The sequence below is a fragment of the Taurulus bubalis genome, assembly GCF_910589615.1.
Source record: "Taurulus bubalis genome assembly, chromosome: 9".
In the NCBI taxonomy this organism is placed as follows: Eukaryota; Metazoa; Chordata; class Actinopteri; order Perciformes; family Cottidae; genus Taurulus; species Taurulus bubalis.
In genome coordinates, this window is record NC_136597.1 from 3,349,417 (window position 1) to 3,367,147 (window position 17,731).

General features: G+C 44.5%; 1 protein-coding gene across 1 annotated transcript in view; it reads right to left on the minus strand.

The window, feature by feature from the left end:
* bcar1 (BCAR1 scaffold protein, Cas family member) overlaps window positions 1-17,731 on the minus strand; it is a 65,683-nt gene that overhangs the window by 43,097 nt on the left and 4,855 nt on the right. The window contains exon 2 of the mRNA XM_079224177.1: window positions 285-332. Within this exon, the coding sequence (XP_079080303.1) occupies window positions 285-332 (48 nt within the window). The remainder of the gene's footprint in view (window positions 1-284; window positions 333-17,731) is intronic.

Below are 17,731 nucleotides of genomic sequence, written 5' to 3' on the forward strand. Positions count from 1 at the left end.
GAAACCGTCACCTAGAATCTGACTGTGTGGAAAAGAGTGAACAAAAGCGTGTTTGTAAAATGTTACACCGTAATGTAGTAGTCGATATCAACACCAGTGAAATTCCACGACTCTTGATACCCAATTGGCTACCAGGGTAGACTACTTCAATCGGTTCAATGTGTGCAGCCGAGCTGCTCGTCTCTGTCGGCTCGGGTTCAAACACAGCAAAGGCTTTGTTACCGCAGCAGGCGTTTGGTGCACAGTTCAGGTGTTACCACTCCACCCCATGCTGTCAGACCTACCTCCACCTGCGGCGCCCCTTGCAGGCAGTCAAACATCCTACAGAACACCTGGGGGACAGGAAGCACAGAACGTGAGCGTGGTAACACACAAGGAGAACCGCGTCCGTGTGCTCCGGAACATACGGCTTCACGGGGAGCTCTTCAGAGCAGGGAACAGCGAGAGGTGTGGCGGAGGCGCTGTTTGACAATAGGGTTTAAGTGAGCTTTACCTTCAGATCAAATATCATTTGAAGTCTGGCCCCATATCTCATCACACACACACACACACACACACACACAGACACACACAGGTTACTAAGGCAACGGCGCCTGAAGGGCCAGTGGATCAGCCTGGACTTATCTAGATTTGCTGATAACACACACATGCATCTTCACACAAAACACAGGATGAGGACAGACACACACTAATCTAACTCATTAGATTCGACAAAAGAATGCATAATAACCAGAGCGTTTCCGATGCCATTTGTTTTCCCTTCACCTGCAGCTGCACATTGTCTGATACCGAGCTCAGATACCAGTGCGTTAAAAACTAAAATATACAAAGGCCTTTTATTAGTATCCCCGAGACATGTGCCTGCATAAAGAAACACTAAAATAGGGTTTCCAACATTCTGGTGTCCTTTGAAAGGGAAGAAGCTAAGGAATAAGAATAAGTAAATTTCTTCTATCATGCAATAACAATATGCAATAAATGAAAAAATACAAATGTTATACAATCTAAATGTCAAAGACAACATCACCATGATAACCAACATCTATAAACAACGACGCAACTGAATATTTTGTACTCTCTTTTACTAACACTGTAAATGTTTTGAACAGACAGTAAAATACAACATTCATGATACTAACTATTTCCATGTGTTGGCCATCTTTACTGTTTACATGTTGACTCTTTACTGGGAGTTTTACCATTTAGCCACATCATAAATAAATCACACACACATCTCCCCCAAAAACACATCAATAGTAATAAACACAATGAATGTTGATTCATTTTAATGCATAACCGAAGAGCTCCATGCTATAGGACAGACATGCAAAAGCCTCTGGGCTTTTACAATATTACACTATTGCTAGTCATAGCTGCTGGCTGTTGTCACAGTCATTTAGATGACATTTATTGCAATGACAGACATTATTATGTGGATGTTCAAGATCAAAATGCTTGACCAAAGTTTTTTTCAAAGAATTTAAAGCTTTGACGGCATGATGCATCTTTCACAACAACCAGGCACTCCTTCTGTCTCCGGACGCCGGGCTGAACGTCTCACTCCTGTAAATACAAAGATCCATTTCCGCCATCACAGCGCAGAGGAGAGAGAAAGCAGAAGGACGGATCAGTCGCTGAAAGTTCTCCAGAGGACGCGCCGTCTTTTTATAGGCCTTCAGAAGTGGAGTAGGCTAATTAGCATTCAAGCCCCAATATAGAGCAGCAGAAGCACTCGGCCATGGTCTGCTGCACGCCGCTGAAATATCATGAATCTTTCAGACAACACAACAGAAAAGATCATCTGCAGGCTCAGTTCAGGGTCTGTACTCTGAGTGCCTGTTAGCATCAGTGCTGATATAAACAATTGACTTATGAGTTTTAAAGCGTCAAGCTGCACCGGTGACCTTTTGTCCCCACGGGAGCCTGATCAGCAGCGCCGACTGGCTGCTGCTTAATCCACGTAATATGTAGATTAGAGGAGATTTATGTGGATTACTGATGGATTTTCTCCATCAGGGCTCCTGCACAACCTGTGAGGGCTGTTACATGCTACGACAACGACTCATAATCATCTCTTTATCGATCACCAACAGCCGACTGACACTACGGTGCGGAGGAAGATATTTTGGCGCCCGAAGAGAAGATCGCGATGAAAGTTTTTGGGATTTCGACATCTGCCCAGTGTCATTCTTCCAGAGGCTGACCGATGGTGGACATTTAAAGGCCGATGTAATACCGATACTTTGGAGCAGAGAAAAATACCTCAAAGTAATAAAAACCGAAATAAATAGCCAATAGAAATCCTGAACTGAAGATCAAACTAGCCATAAAAATCTCTAGGTGAGATGGATTTTTATTTTTGGAAAGAGTGAAAAGCTTTATTACCACGACATCAGCTGGAGTTTATGACGTATTTTATTTGTGTCGGCTACTTTTGCATTTAATCATTAATAAGAGAATATCTTGAAGTGTGATTTGATGGATTACATCGCTGGAATATGTTCTATTTATTATCATACTTCTGGTACATTGGTAAATGCCACGTACCATTCATGTCGGTGCATATTCTCGGGGAAAGGAGGACCCCAAAGTGTGCATTTTTTTAATGCTAATATTTCTTAACGTTTATGTAATTCTCTCCAAGGAAATTGATGTTGGTGACTTCCTGTTTCACACTGTAACCATGGAAACGGAGCATCGCCACTGGACTGCTTTGAAAATAAAAGAAAACAGCTAAACGTAATGATCATGAGGACCTGACGTTATAAGGAGCATAGTTGATGTGATTCATGATCCACGTTGATCTTCGGAAAGACTAAATCCTGCTGAATTAAGCGATATGTTCTCACTGTTAGAGTCATAACTCATTTTGGATATACGATGCACACTGCATTAATGGAGTCTGGCGTCAGCCTCAGGACAAACTGGATTTCCTGAACTCTAGCCGTCCCGATTTGATTAAAGAACCTTTCATTTGCATCCTAGAGTGTTCTACACGATGAACAACAGGGTGCAGTCCAATAAGCGCTTCACATTGCTAAGGAACAATATTCATGAAAATAAATCATGTGCTGCTTCTTGTTGTGTGCTGTCATCCCGACACCGCCGAGCTGAAATACATCTGCAGAGATGTAGAACTAGTGGATTGAAGGAAGGAGGAGCTGCCAACATGTCAGTTGGGATGAAGCACGGAGTAACATGACTGGCCTACATTATTCTAATGGTCCAGAGGGAGAGGAGGCCGACGAAGACGTGCAATGCTTCATCTCACACACTCATTCATAGCCATATATTCACGCTATGAAGCGGTTTGCTTCATTTAAACTGCTATCAGCTAAACGGTCCGGCTGATGACATGAACACGTATTTGTTTCTGCTTAGTTACATTTTTTTTCTACAAATCACAACATATCACTTAATTCAGCACTGGATGGGTTTGTCCTCTCGTGACCTTTCAGTAGTCTGGAAGTGAACTTATACCAAGAGGTGGAGGAAAAAGAAGCCAAGAAGTTGCTTTAAAATATAATAACATAACATATTAGAACATCACGTTGAAATGTCAGCAGCAGCATCATGTTGTATATTTAATTTGTTACAGTCAGACAGTGAGGAACATCAAACCGGTATCGCTAAATACTCCTATCAGTACTTGGTATTGGCAAGTACCCAAATGTACTGGTACTTGTGCTTGCTCTGAAAAAAATAAATCATACTTGTGAAAATCATCCCACCATTGTTCCGGCTTATCAAGGAGGATAAGCCGGAAGCACGAATGCGATGTCAAATCAAAAGACAGTTTGTTAGCAGCAAGATTATTAAAATATATTCTGTTCACTCTCTGGGGGCCACGGACCTCCACTGCAATGCAGCCCGTCTGCAAGGTTGACCTTCTGACCCCCAGTGGAGTCAAGATGAAAAAGGTCAGAGTCTGGAAAAGCATTAGGCTCCTCATCCTCTGGGGAACATGAACATCTGCACTAAATGTCAGGACATCTGGCCAGCAGTTGAGGAGGTGCTTTGAGATCCGGGTGAAGCCGAGCTGTGTGCCGGCATGACCCTGAGGTTACGGTCCAACACATCGAGATTATCGAGATTTCTTTTGGAACTTTCCGGGAAAGCTCCCATAGTATAACGAACACAGTAAAAAACTGTTTTTGATGCAATCAGAACCATGAGATCTGCATTCATTACAGCCAACAACATACATAGCATTACTTTGAGAGGACACACACACACACACACACACACTGAGAGGGTGCGATCTCTTTGCAAGTTAAATGAAGTATTGCCTGAATGAATATTTCCATGTAAACTATTCATTGACGGGAGTCGATGCCCTCACATCTGGTTGATCATGTAAAACTATGGGGCGGTGGAGCGGCAGGAGCCGCATGTGGTGGTGGACTCAGACTCTTTCATCCCTTCAACCACCTTTCCGATATTTGCGCAGATCTAAAAACCTCCAAAAAGCCCTTTGTGATGTTTAAAAGTAGTCGTAGTGTTTCTCCTTCACGACGAATCATTTTCCTTTTGGGCCGTGCATCTCTACTCGTTGCAAACTATTGTAAAATTTGTAAAATTGTCAGATAGAGAATAATAGTGGAAAATGAGTGTGCATGTAAACGTAGGCATTGTGTGAAGGGGTACACAGTGCAGGAGGTATGATCTGAAACTAGGGCTGGGCAATTTGTACCGATATTGCATATGATGCTAAACAATGTCTCCACAAGTGTTGTCTTTTCCTGGTTTTAAAGGCGATTATTTTTCTGAACCAATGGTCTACACATTGTCACACGGACCACATAGACGAGAACAAGACGCTTGATTTTCTCCACATTGCCGATCCCAATCTGAAATGACTGTATGAATGAGAACAAGGGGAACCATTTTCAAGTGACGACAGCTTCTGGCAGCCGTCTTTTTCCTCCACCGGGCCTGGTGGGAGACTACTGTAAGGCGAGCTGCAATAATCCTGACCTAATTTCACTGCTGCGCTCCTCCAGCGAGGTCAAGAATGTGTTCGGGAGATGTACAGTATACACGGAAACCACAGTCACACACACACACATGCTTATCCTGATTCCCTCGGCACGCGCACACACACACACACACACACACACGGTGCAGCCTGACTCTTGTCCCACTTCCATCCTCCGTCTGGCCGAAGGAATGCTCCGCTTCCTGTGTGTTGTGATCGGCGGGCCTCCTCACAGATCCCAGCGGCTCGATAAGGAAACAGCCCTCTCTGGTCGGAGATACGGCGGCTACTGAAACCACAGCGCTCGCTTCTCTTCCAACATCTGCATTCCCACTTTGAGCTGGAAACACTCACACTTTCCCCAGAGCATTGTATTACATGCAAATGCATGATGTGACACAGGTTGGCACAGCTAAATAAAACAGTCAAAACTACTTGGTCCACACGCGAGACATCTATGTCATAGTTAGGGATGCGTACCGACTCGTTGGTTCATTTACATTAGGATGCGTTCAGGCGCTGATTCAGTGAAAATGAGAATTTAGGCGAATTCTCCTAGTTAGACCCATTTCTTTTTCTTTTTTCTTTTTTTCCAGCACAGAACGAAGGCTCTTTCACATTTCCAGCAACTGAAATGTGCCTCGTGGGAGCTGTAGTGGTTAAAAATAGAAGAGTTGTTACATCTCTGTAAAAGCGAGGAGGTCAGATTTTACTAGCGACGACTAAGTGTGGGAGACGAAAACCCAACGTCAATGCAAGAAACACTACAAGCTGAACATCTCTAGTACGGGATACTGTTGATGGAAAATAAATATACACTGGGCATGATCCTGACGTGTGTGTGTGTGTGTGTGTGTGTGTGTGTCTGTGTGCTGACTCTGGGTTTCCTCCAAGTCATCCTTCTGTCAGCGCAGACACCAACGCCCTCTCTTTATGTCTTCCTCTCTCTCTCTCTCTCTCTCTTTCTCACTGTCCATTGTTACGCCCATTAGCAGAGCGCAAGTATACAGGACACACACACACGTACTACACACACACACACACACACACGCGTCCTAATGAATGTAACATCTGAGGCTGATGTGCGGCGCCATTACTGGGGCAGTCAGCAGAAAAATCTGGGTGTTTAAAGCTTCACTCAGCAGAAACTCCACCGACTGTCTCCGCCGCTCGGCTCGTCTTTGAGCCCCGGTGGCTCAAAAAAAAAAGGTCACACAGACCTCAGAATGAGGCACAAAATCTAAATATGAAAATCCAACGCTGACAATAAAACAGGCCAGCTTACAGGTTATCACACTGCCCACACTGACCTAACGCATCTACACATATAAAAGGGAGAACCACCTTGATATACATACATACAAACATAATATGAGATACTCACATATTCCCCCGTTTATTGCCCTTGTTCATCTGACTGGTGGGAGCAGTGTGCAAAATACGGACTGATTTACCCCCTGAAAGCCTCACTGGCAAAATTTCGTGGGGTCTCTAAAAATCACATGACAATTATTTCTCACTTGCAATCGTAACTACAACGTTATAGGAGTTTCTATTATTCAAACTACAAAACATTTATTCACAAATATTAATAATAATAATAATAATAATTCGTAAATTTGATGCACTGCCTTTCGTGAAAACCCCGGAGTAAAGCAGGACGTTGTCCCTCCTGTTTTTGGATAGTTAGAGATAAGCTCTCACTGCAACTTCACCAGTCAGCCGATCCTCGTGGTCGCGGCGCCGGTGACGCGGCTGCTGTCCGTGGTGCTGATCAAAGTTAACGCTGCGGTCCAGTTGGAGTACTGCGACGGACAAAACTACACGCATAAAAGCCCTCGTTGAAGTTTGTAGTAAGTCAGAACTATCTTTTCGGATAGAAACATCAATAATGCAACCGCCTGATTACACAAATTACAGTCTTTTGTGTGTTTGTTGATCAGCAGAATAATGAGCAGCCGTTTCCTTCCTCTCTCCGTCTTTCCACCCATGTTCTGTTAACCGGAGTATGCCATGAGCTGAGACAACCACAGACAGACAGACGGACACAGACACGCATTAAGGTGACTGCAGCTTGGGTGGTCAGCCGTGCACGCACACACACACACACGCACGCACGCACGCACGCACGCACGCACGCACGCACGCACGCATGCACGCACGCACGCACGCACGCACGCACGCACGCACGCACGCCATGGGAGCTGGGAGTTTAATCTGCCCAGCTGCCATCCTGTGAATTGGTTGTGAACTGAGAGGGCAAGCAATTTACTCCTCACAAAGGCCATTCCACCCCACCAAGCAGTGTGTGTGTGTGTGTGTGTGTGTGTGTGTGTGTTCGTGTGTGTGTGATGGAATTGAGACGGGGTGGGAGGGGGAGGGAGAGATGTGGAATATGTGTAGGATAAAGAGTGCTGCAGCAGAATGGATGTGGAGGACTGGATGGATGATGGGGGATATGGTGGGCGAGAGGGAGATGAGAGCAAAAGAGAGAGAAGGATGCTGGGAAGTGAGGGCGGGGAAAGGAGAGGAAGGAAGTGAAGGCAGCGTTTACGGGGAGGTGAGAAGAGATGGGCAGAGAGATAAAGATGGATGGCGATGGGTTTACCCTCCCCTGTCTGATGTCACACTCCTCTCATTACACATTAAACACACGCTCTGTGACTGACTCGCTACGATGATGTCATCCTTAGATCTCATAAGAGCCGGGCCATTTGCACATACGTCTCTGGATTGGACTAATGAACTCCTGACCCCCCCAACACCAGCAATCATGCAACTTCACCAAACTCATGTTTCCAATGTTTACTGAGGGAATATCAAGAGAGGAGGAGGGTCATTTTCTCATAGACTTCTATACAAGACAACAATTTATACTGAATCCTAACACGTAGTCGGCTACTAATTCCTGCAGGTCTTCTTGTAATTAGTGAAGTGACACGACAGACGGAAGGACAGACTGGAGTAACATAGTAAGCAGCATGACTGCGTGCCTGCAGCAAAAAAAGACAAAAGTCGTCAGTGAGCTGCTCCTGTCTGTGCAGCCCAGACAGCAGGGACTCAGAGTCCTCTCTGTGCCTGCCACACACACACACACACACACACACACACACACACACACACACACGGGAGCAGCTTCTGTTTGCCAGCTGCACAGAAGCTGGCCGAGGCTCTGAATGCAGCAGTGCAACGTGTCCTCACGCAACGGTCGTTTATCGTGCGTCTGGATGAGGAGCAACATTCGCGGTCAGCGCGCCTCAGTGAGACCCCTGCAGTGCTGAGGTAACACAACCACCTGGCTAGGTTTAGAGAGAAAAGAGCTACGTGGAATAAATATACGTATGCTGGCAGCACTAGCTCCAGAAGTTGCTCAAACTAGCAAGAAAGTCGCTGAGTGGGCAGCTTCCCTCCAAAGCCACTGCCCCAAAAATGACCATATAGAGAGTGAAGAACGAAACATGGCCATTGTTATCACTCCCCGTATGGACCGAGTGCAGAGCGTAGACTGGTAGCTGGAGAGGTGCCCTTGAGTAGTGGGGAAACTACACAGTATCCCCAGGAAAATCATTTTTTGGACAGTGGCACAAAAAAATTGCCTGAAGCCTTGTAGAGCAGCGACTATAATCAAACCACAAAGGGATGTGTATCGGTCTTATGGATCATCAATGGTCGACCATTATTATCAGCGACAAAACATCATCAGGGATCTGTAAAAGTTTTATTTGCTCCCTTTTTTCTTTGCTGATCCGATCTGTACCGTGAGTTTTATGACCCGTTGCACCGCTGTCTTGAAGGGTTGAAAACAAAAAGGGCGGAGCGGCCTTCTGGCTTCTAACCCAATGTCTCATCTCCATGATGGGTCTCGCCTCCCGCAGCCGGCTTGAGAGGCTTCAAGTCTCAAACTACGCTGCGCTTGGCCCCCGCCTCCCTCAATGAACTGCGAAGGTGAACCTTCAAAGGCACCAACCAAAGGAGTCCAAAACAATAGGCTGTGTGGCGGAGGACTCACAAAAAGAGTGTGTTCAGCGAAAAAGAGTGTGTGAGGTGTGCAGGGAGTCATCTTCTCATTGTACGAGCCTCAACACGATCTTGTCTCAGTGACTCACTCTTTCTGTGCCACAACGCAGCAGAATTAAAGTCTTCCTCATTTATGAACTCATGAGACGTGACCCTGCTGGCTTTTAAAAACAGACCCCCCTCTCTTCCTCCTCCTCCTCTTCCTCCTCCTCCTCTTCCTCCTCCTCACCCATGAACCGAACGGCACGCTTCATTATGCAAAACAAAATAATGCTTTCATATAAAAAATGTAAAAAAAAGCACTTACAAAGTGCTTTTCCGTTGGCTCGAAATGGAGCCTTTCAAAAAAGGAATTTCAAAGTGCACACCTTGCCTCCGGCCCTTTTAATTGCTTTTAATGGGTGTTTGTTTATTTTGCACTTTTCCACCCCCAGAGTGGGTCTTTTACTCTGCCAGGAAACCTCGGTATCGCAAGGTGAAAAGAGTGGAATATGCATTCAACTTCATCTACGAAGACTTTTATTATTTTATGTTTTGTAAATAGACAAAGACAACAAGACATGTTCAAGGACACAAGCAGAAAAAGGTGCTAATGTCAGGGCAGAACACAGGTAAAGGAAAAGATCTCAACGGCCCCCTGCTGCTACAACAAACACTATATGTCTGGTAGCGTGTGATGTTCCTCTCACATGCCAATGGGATTATGCTAAATATTAATGACCAACACACCTGAGGATAATACTTCATTTTGCACGTGAGCACCTCCATTAAAATGTACTTGTTGAGCGGTGGTAGCAGGTGCTGGGGGGAGGGATTTTCTCACCGTTTTTCCATCACTATTTGTCACTGGTGTAGCTTTAGAACAAGCTCCAGTCTGTAATAAAGTGAAATCCTCGTTCTTAATCCTGCCTGCAAAGCTCCGATTGTTTCTTCACTCTGCAGAAGTGGCGTCAATGGGAACGCCGGACCCATTTAGGACCTCTGGATTACCCAGAGCCCTTAACCCCTCACGCCTCCATGCATATTCCGACATGTACAACTATCTGCATGGAAAGAGACCACGAGAGAACATGTTTGACAGGCGGTGGATGTCTTGTGTGGTCTGCCTTTCCATGACATACTGAGGAGGACAACATGTGAGCTACCACGGGACTTGGGTGCTGAGTCAATATGCGTTGCGACTGTTAGGTATTGCAACTTGATATTATGATTTTTCTTGCATCTTGCATTAAAAAAAAGAGAATTTTTGACACCAGACCATGGGAAAAGGTCAAACGTAGACCATGAAGGACTTCTGAGGACTGAAACATCTCAAAACTTAGTATGTTTTTAAGTCAAATATATCAGTCAATGACAGAAATAGTTCATTACATTTCTTTTCAAGCAACACAGAATCAGAGAATTAAGACATTTCCTTCACAATTTAGTGTATTTTCTTCTTCTTCCGCCAATGTGTGGAAACCCAAAGTGTTTACCATACTTAGAAATTTGAAATGTGAGGGTGTGGGTCGTATCCCAGAGGATCTCAAACCCATGTCACAACATTAAAAGTGGTAGAAATCACAATATTTAAGTATCCACCCCGCTCCCACCACCACCCTTACTTATAAACCGGTTTCCACGCTACAGAAAATTCCTCCCACTGCTGGAGCATCATTTGATTTTGAACCGTGTTGCTGATCGATGTGCGAGGTACGAAGAAGAAGGAAGAGCTGATTGAGCAGAAAGACGGGGATGCCTAGGGAGCGAGGCGAAAGGGAAGTAGTGAGCGGTGAGTGAGTATGGGAGGAGGGGAACGACATCAAGCCCTCCATCTTTCAGTCCGAGCACAGTAATATCTACCTCTTCACATCATTAATCTCCCTCCGTCTTCCCCTTTCTCCTCCACCAATTTACCATTTCATTATCCCCCTCTCATTGCCGCCATCCAATCCTTCCTCCCTCCCCTCTCCCCTCCTGCCTCTCCACGGTGTGTAAATCATCCAATCAGGCCGGACGTAGACCCAATCATGGCAGAGGCCAAGGGGTCAAGCACAGACAAACTGGGATGAGGCGTGTCCGACTGGGAGGAAGGGAGGGACGGAGGGAGAGTGGGAAGGAGGATAAAAGTGATTCCATGAGAAAGTGAGACAGCACGGTGGGTTGAGACGGGGCTCTGCACTTCCGAGATGAGATTCATGAAAAAAAACTGTGATTTTCACGATCGATTACTCCGTCAATTTATTTTACAGATTAACTTGAATAATTGTCAGAGAATTGTTAAAGATAGACATCATGGGCTCCCTGAACCCGAGGTGACCAGCTTTCAGATCTGGCTTCTTTATGTGGCGTCAGACAACCACTCGCAGAGCTATTCCACAATTATTATTATTTTATGATTTTGGCGCTACTTAAAACGAACAAAAGCCATGATGTTGTATTGTTTCAACAGAGTCATCCAAGAAACAAAGCCGTTTGCAAGATATAGGGAGAAGATGAAGGACATTAAAGGACACACTACCCGTGTCTCCATGCAACATCGTAAATGGAACTTTGTAAATTGAACCAGAGGAGGAGGAGCAGGAGGAAGAAGAAGAAGAAGAAGAAGAAGAAGAATAAGAGAATTGGAAACTGTAGAAGCCACTTTGGCCGTCTAACCATCTGAGAGAGGAAGATCCAAAAGAGGAAAGGGACATGAAGGGAGGAACCCGTTCACAGTGACAGACAACTTCACTTTATTTGACATGATGTTCATGGCATCTACATAAAAGTGGTCAGCGGTCAATAAGGCAGATGGGGAGAAGGAGGAAGAGAGTGATGAAGAGGTGAAGGGCAGATGGAAGGTTAGGCAGAGGGACGGTCTCTGAGCCACAGATACCACTGCTACCTCTTTGTGTTTTCATAATCACCTGGCAGATGCTCTTATGAATACATATCTGAATAGGCTTCAGGTGACGTGGACAGAAAAGCAACAAGTATCTTTATTTTTTTGGTTTAATGTTCCTCATTAATGAAAGGATTCATGAGCACGTTTGCAATTTACACTGAGCGTTAATAACGAGTCGTTTTACATTTAAGGCGTGCTGTATTTGCTTTCATAAATAATTACATCATTTCTGAATTTACATTAAGAAATTATAGATTCCCTTTAACAATCAGAGGAGATGCTATTCAAAATGTTAATCCACGAGAAAGCCCTTTAAATGAATATCAGCGAAAGCACACACACGGACACGCACACGCACACACACACAAAAGCTGCATTTAATGGAACACTCAATGTTATAAACTGCCTCATTGCACAAAGCGATCATTATTTGCCAGCAGGGTTTTTGACAGTGTTGTTGATCAATGCCAGTTCACTGCTCTCCCACCCTGCTTCTAGTCTTTGTGCTAAGCTAGGCTAAAGACGTTGCTGCAGTGGACACAGAAATGTAGCCGATATCAATCTTCTCTTTATTGAAACTGTTGCGTTTTAATAAAAGGAAACCAGCTTGCATATGCTTAGGCTATGCAACCGTTTACTGCGAAACTGCCGTAGTACCGCTGTGTGGCGATGAGAGCAATATTCAGATAGCCGTCCCGCGAAGGGCAACCCGATCCATATTGGGCTACGCTAATAACACACACGCCGGCTGCGCTGAAGGAGACTGATGGAAGATGGTGTCTCCTGCGGGGGACTGCATCTTTCAGAGAATTGTAGACCGTTTTTTGGCTAAGTGCATTTGATTACTGAGCTGTAGATATAGCCTGCATGTCTATCAATCAATAAAGCGCTGTAGCAGCATACTGGCTAATCAATACTAAACCATTAATGGCTAATGGCGGCACGGATAAGGACACAACATCACAACCCCGTATTATTATTATACAGTACAAACAAGGTTTCTTCTGGCGTGTGAGGGGCTCGCTCCATAAGACAAATGAGAGCCTAATGGAGAAGGGGTTGTAAGGGCAATACTGAGAAAGACATTTTTGAACATAACTGCACAATCGGAAAAAATATGATGTGTTTTTTTTTAAGTAATTGTGACTTAGATATGCCGTGAATGGGAGATTTAACTTTTAAAATGTGGTCATTTACTAATATCAGATATAAAATATGTATCGGGTAAAGGTAGATTCTAACGTTAGAATGATGTGTTCAAATGGAATCTTGTTCAATTTAGCTGATGTTTTCACAGCAATATCAAAAATAGATATTGGAGGGAATTATGACCTGTTTAACTTACGAACACTAATGTTAAGCTCTCAGATCATTTGTTGTTATAATCAAAGCAAATACTTAAATAAAAATACAATCAATGATAATGCATTCGCAAAAAACAAAAGTATGCAAACGGTGCCATTAAACTTTTCAGATAAAAATGAGGACACACTTCCAACTGGGCAAAGCACCTCAAAGACAGACATCCAAGTGTCTTTATTGTTTAGTTTTTTTTACCGTTGTATCACGTCGGGTTTCAGGGATCGTAGAATTTGACTGTTGTGGGTACCGACTACTAAACTCCTGGTATCCTGACATCCCAACGTACTGAAGACGTGTCTAGGTTGTTTTGGGGAGAAAAGTCACATATCAGCCTCGCGTGAACACAAACACACCGGGATCTGTTAATATCATACACGTGCATATCCTCGGGTGACACGGAGTGTGTTCCTGCTGTGCTGACTGCAGCCAAACGCAGAGGCTCGCTCGGCTAACTGCAACAGTCAGCTCGCACTCTGCGGCTGAACCTGACGCCGCTTTACCCGACAGACAGTTTACACAGATGCAACCGTGTGTGAAATGTGCTGATAGCACCAACAGCCCTGCACCTGCACCTCTAGATCTTTGTCTAAATACACTCTCGCTCTGCTGTCCTGCTCTTCCCCCGCAAATACTTCTGTTCAACACAACTACCAGGGGTTTGGACCCCGCATCCGCTCGGCAGCACAGCTGCTCAGTGGAATATCCAATGTTTTGACACATTAAGGCACTAAACGAGTGGGGCCCAACTGTTGCATGTTATGTGTTCATACTCCAGCTGTAACAGCAGAGCAGGTCTCATTTGTGAATATTACTTTAAATGTCATACAATGTTAAATAAGGTGTGCTACAAAAATATCAAAATTAAATTATTTTAAATTTGTTGATGTTTAGGGGTTGGAAACAATACGTCATGGTATCGCGATATATTGCGTGGCAAAATTGCATCGAGCGTTGTTCTTTTATTATAGAAACAATTGATATTCCAAATGCAAATTAAACATTTACCATAAACAACTACTTTTTCAGCCACTTGGAGTCTAGGGTCAGGGTCAAGTCGGTGAGATTGACAGGAAGTTGTACGGAATAAAGATGGGAGTGTTGGGTCAGACCGTCTGCTTGACATTTAGCTGCAATCACTGAAATGACTGAAGAAGAACCGAGTGAAAAGAATATCTTATTAGACAAAACAGATGTTGACAAACTTCATCATTTGAACAGTTGAAGAAAGAAAATAAATGTATTTATTATTTTGACAAGTAAGACAATTGATTAAAAGAAAAAATCCACACTGCTTTGTCATTCATATGTAAACACGACCTCCCGCTTGCGAACACACGCCAAGTATTTCATTTTGTAGTTTGCCAACTCCCGGAATTTATGATAATTATTTCCAGCTGATCCAATCTGCCGGTGACAGCTGTCAAAATAAGAAGCTTTGATGGCGTCAACCAATCGCGTGGCGTTTAGAGCCACAGCGCCGTCTTTGCCAGGAATCCGTTCACTCGGGGGATCGGGGTGGAAAAGGGAGGAAGAGGCTTGCTGAATTTTGCACATCACATTTGCAGTGGATGTTTAAATCTGAGCACGAGCGCCGTGGAGGCAATGTGAATCAGCGGGAATGACCTTTTGCGGCGCTGGCTGGGTGTGCGTGCAAACTCAGCCAGTTCTAAAAGGCCGCTGGAGCCTTCAGACTGAGAGCGGTCAGACACAGTGGTATTATAGCTTGGGTCCTATTTCTGTAGTTTTGACCATCATTTCTTTCAGTTCTGATAACACATGCTGGAGCATCCGACAGGTTGGCCCTCCAAACCACTTCATTAGGAGGTCAGACTGAAATTGAAAGCAGTTGAAATGCTGCTAATAATCCCTCGATAGGAAAGGGAAACCTGTGTGAGCAGAGCTACAGTTGAGTACGGTAGGTCAGAGTTGAATCAGGAAGTCCATCTGTAAACTGTGACGGATGTTTATGTGAGTGCTTATGACCCACTGGATCTGCTTCCAGTGACATCACATGTTTCCAGCAGTTCCTTTAAAATGGGTGCAGTGTTATTGTTACTGACAGGGATATATATTGTAAAAACAAAGACAATATCAGAATTGTCTTAATAGCAATAAATGCAGCAAAAAAGTAACTATTTGTCCAAAACAATAACGATATGGCCTATTTTTGTATAAATATCAGCCTATTAATAATGCAATTGATCTTCGACATGTAGACTAAGTTCTCTCTCTTAACCATGAAAAGGCAATCAGGCTATGACAACATGGCGTGTCCGTCCATCGTCCTCCCCCACTCTGTGTCAGGGCTCTGGACAGCGCCGCACCTCCACACGCTGTGTGTAGCAACCATAGACTGTAAGAAGTGGACGTAGTCATCGTGATGTCACCCGTTGGTTTGTGGTTTGCTGTTTTGCAGCCACGAGTTCGCCAATTTCACCGTCGCCATCTTGGATTACGGCCGTTTTAGTTTTTTGCAACCAATGAACAGAAGTTATCATATTTGGAATGTGGAGGAATGACGTATACGACTCGAACTGTCAATCACAGTAAACCCGCCCTAAAGCATCCCCTGCTTTATGGTCTGTTTGACTCTAATTGACCATAATTTACTAAATGAGCATCATGCTGTATTGAAGAAGACTTAAAACTAGAGATTGAGACATAAACTCATGTTTACAATGTTTACTGAGGGAATAAATCAAGAGAGAAGTAGAGTCGTTTTCTCATAGACTTCTATACAATCTGACTTATGAATGCAAGTTTTAAGACACCTCTGCATCTGGCTTCACTCAGCAGAACCGGAGGTTGCCGTCTGTTCGCTACACGCAACAGACAGCGGCGTCCCCTCGTGGCGCCGGGCCAGGAGAATACGTCCTATTGTAAAAAACATTGTTATGCCAAGTCAAGACCGGTTAATCGGGTGCCACATCTGTTTTGTCTGGTGTGGATAGGATGCAAGTCAATGTCACAACTGAGAATGTGGATGAATGAGCAGAAGTGATGGCCTGCAGGGCTTCAGGACTCCTACCTGTCCTTGTATCACCACACACATTAAAATACACACCCTGAGCCCCTATATGTGAGTGACGCGCTGAGCGGACCCTCCTGTTGCCCCTGGCAACTCTCTACCGACGTGGAGAGCTGCGGGAAATTGAGATGCAAGGTGTGTGTGTGTGTGTGTGTGTGTGTGAGAGATGGGAGGAAGGGCTTCTATCTTGAAAGCAGCAATGATAAATATTGAAGCCAAAAGCTCAACATAAATTGCCAGCACTCACGTGCACGCCGGCCAGGCGGCCCCTGTGCATTGCCTCAGGAAACCCCACCTATTCCACTGCAGGCTAGTGGTGGCATTTAAATAACCATGATAGGCGAGCACGGGTGAACACACACATTTATGTGTATGCCCCGCATGCATATCTGCATTATTGAGAGAGTACACACACAATCGAAGGAGGCAAACAGCAGAAAACATGCGCTCAGCACGGCGAGCACTTAACCTCAACCCCGTCTCCTCGCTGTCATCGAACACACAAAGTACACACACCGCTCTGTTCAAACAGAATCAGCACAAGACCAGTTCCCTGCATGTTTCTGGTTCGCAAGGTTGAAATAAAATGTTGGAAAAGGGATTTTTTTTTCACGTACTAATAATATAATAATAATAAAATATTTAGATTATGTACTCTATGCCGTGCACACACAACTCAATGGGCAAGTCCTGTGTCTCAGGTGACAAACGATACGAACAGGGGTCTCCTGGGGGAAAGTCCTGTGTTTGTTTGACCCGCCAACCCTAAGCTGACTTAGCGGCTCTTTGTAACCACATCGTGCCGTGAAGAATAAATGACGGACAATAACAATGATGGATGGGTTTACATTGAAGGGAAAAAGACGTTTGATATATTCTTGCAGTCGTTGTACCGACCCCCATTTACTTCAGTTCGTCAAGGCTTTCCTCCCATTTTGTATCCTTAGTTTGCCGATGATGCATGCGTCTTCTTCAAGAATTCAAGGGAACACAGGCTGAGTAATTGAGACATTTTTCACCATTTTCAGACAGTCTCCAGTTAATACTTCTGAATTTATTGTAAAATGAATAGGGCGGGATAAGATAATCGAGGGGATCAGGTGTCAAATCGTCCAAAAGTTCAATGGTGTCCATGGCAACCCATTAATTAATGAGCATGATTATGTGCAATGCACTCTCTCTGAGCTTGTGAAATTCTATAAATATCTGACCCATCCCTGCTCTTTGCTGCTAGAGTAGTCATATGAGAAAGTGTGTGTGTGTGTGTGTGTGTGTGTGTGTGTGTGTGTGTGTGTGTGTGTGTGTGTGTGTGTGTGTGGAATAACACACTAGAAAGTCCTCCTGCAGTAGCTTTTGCTCCACATAGAAAGCAATCAAACAGAGAAACATCCGAGACTGAAATTTCAAACACATCCTGGATCTTTATTCCACCTGTGCGATCAGCAAACCAAGCCTCGCTCAGGTGAACATGCTCCCACAC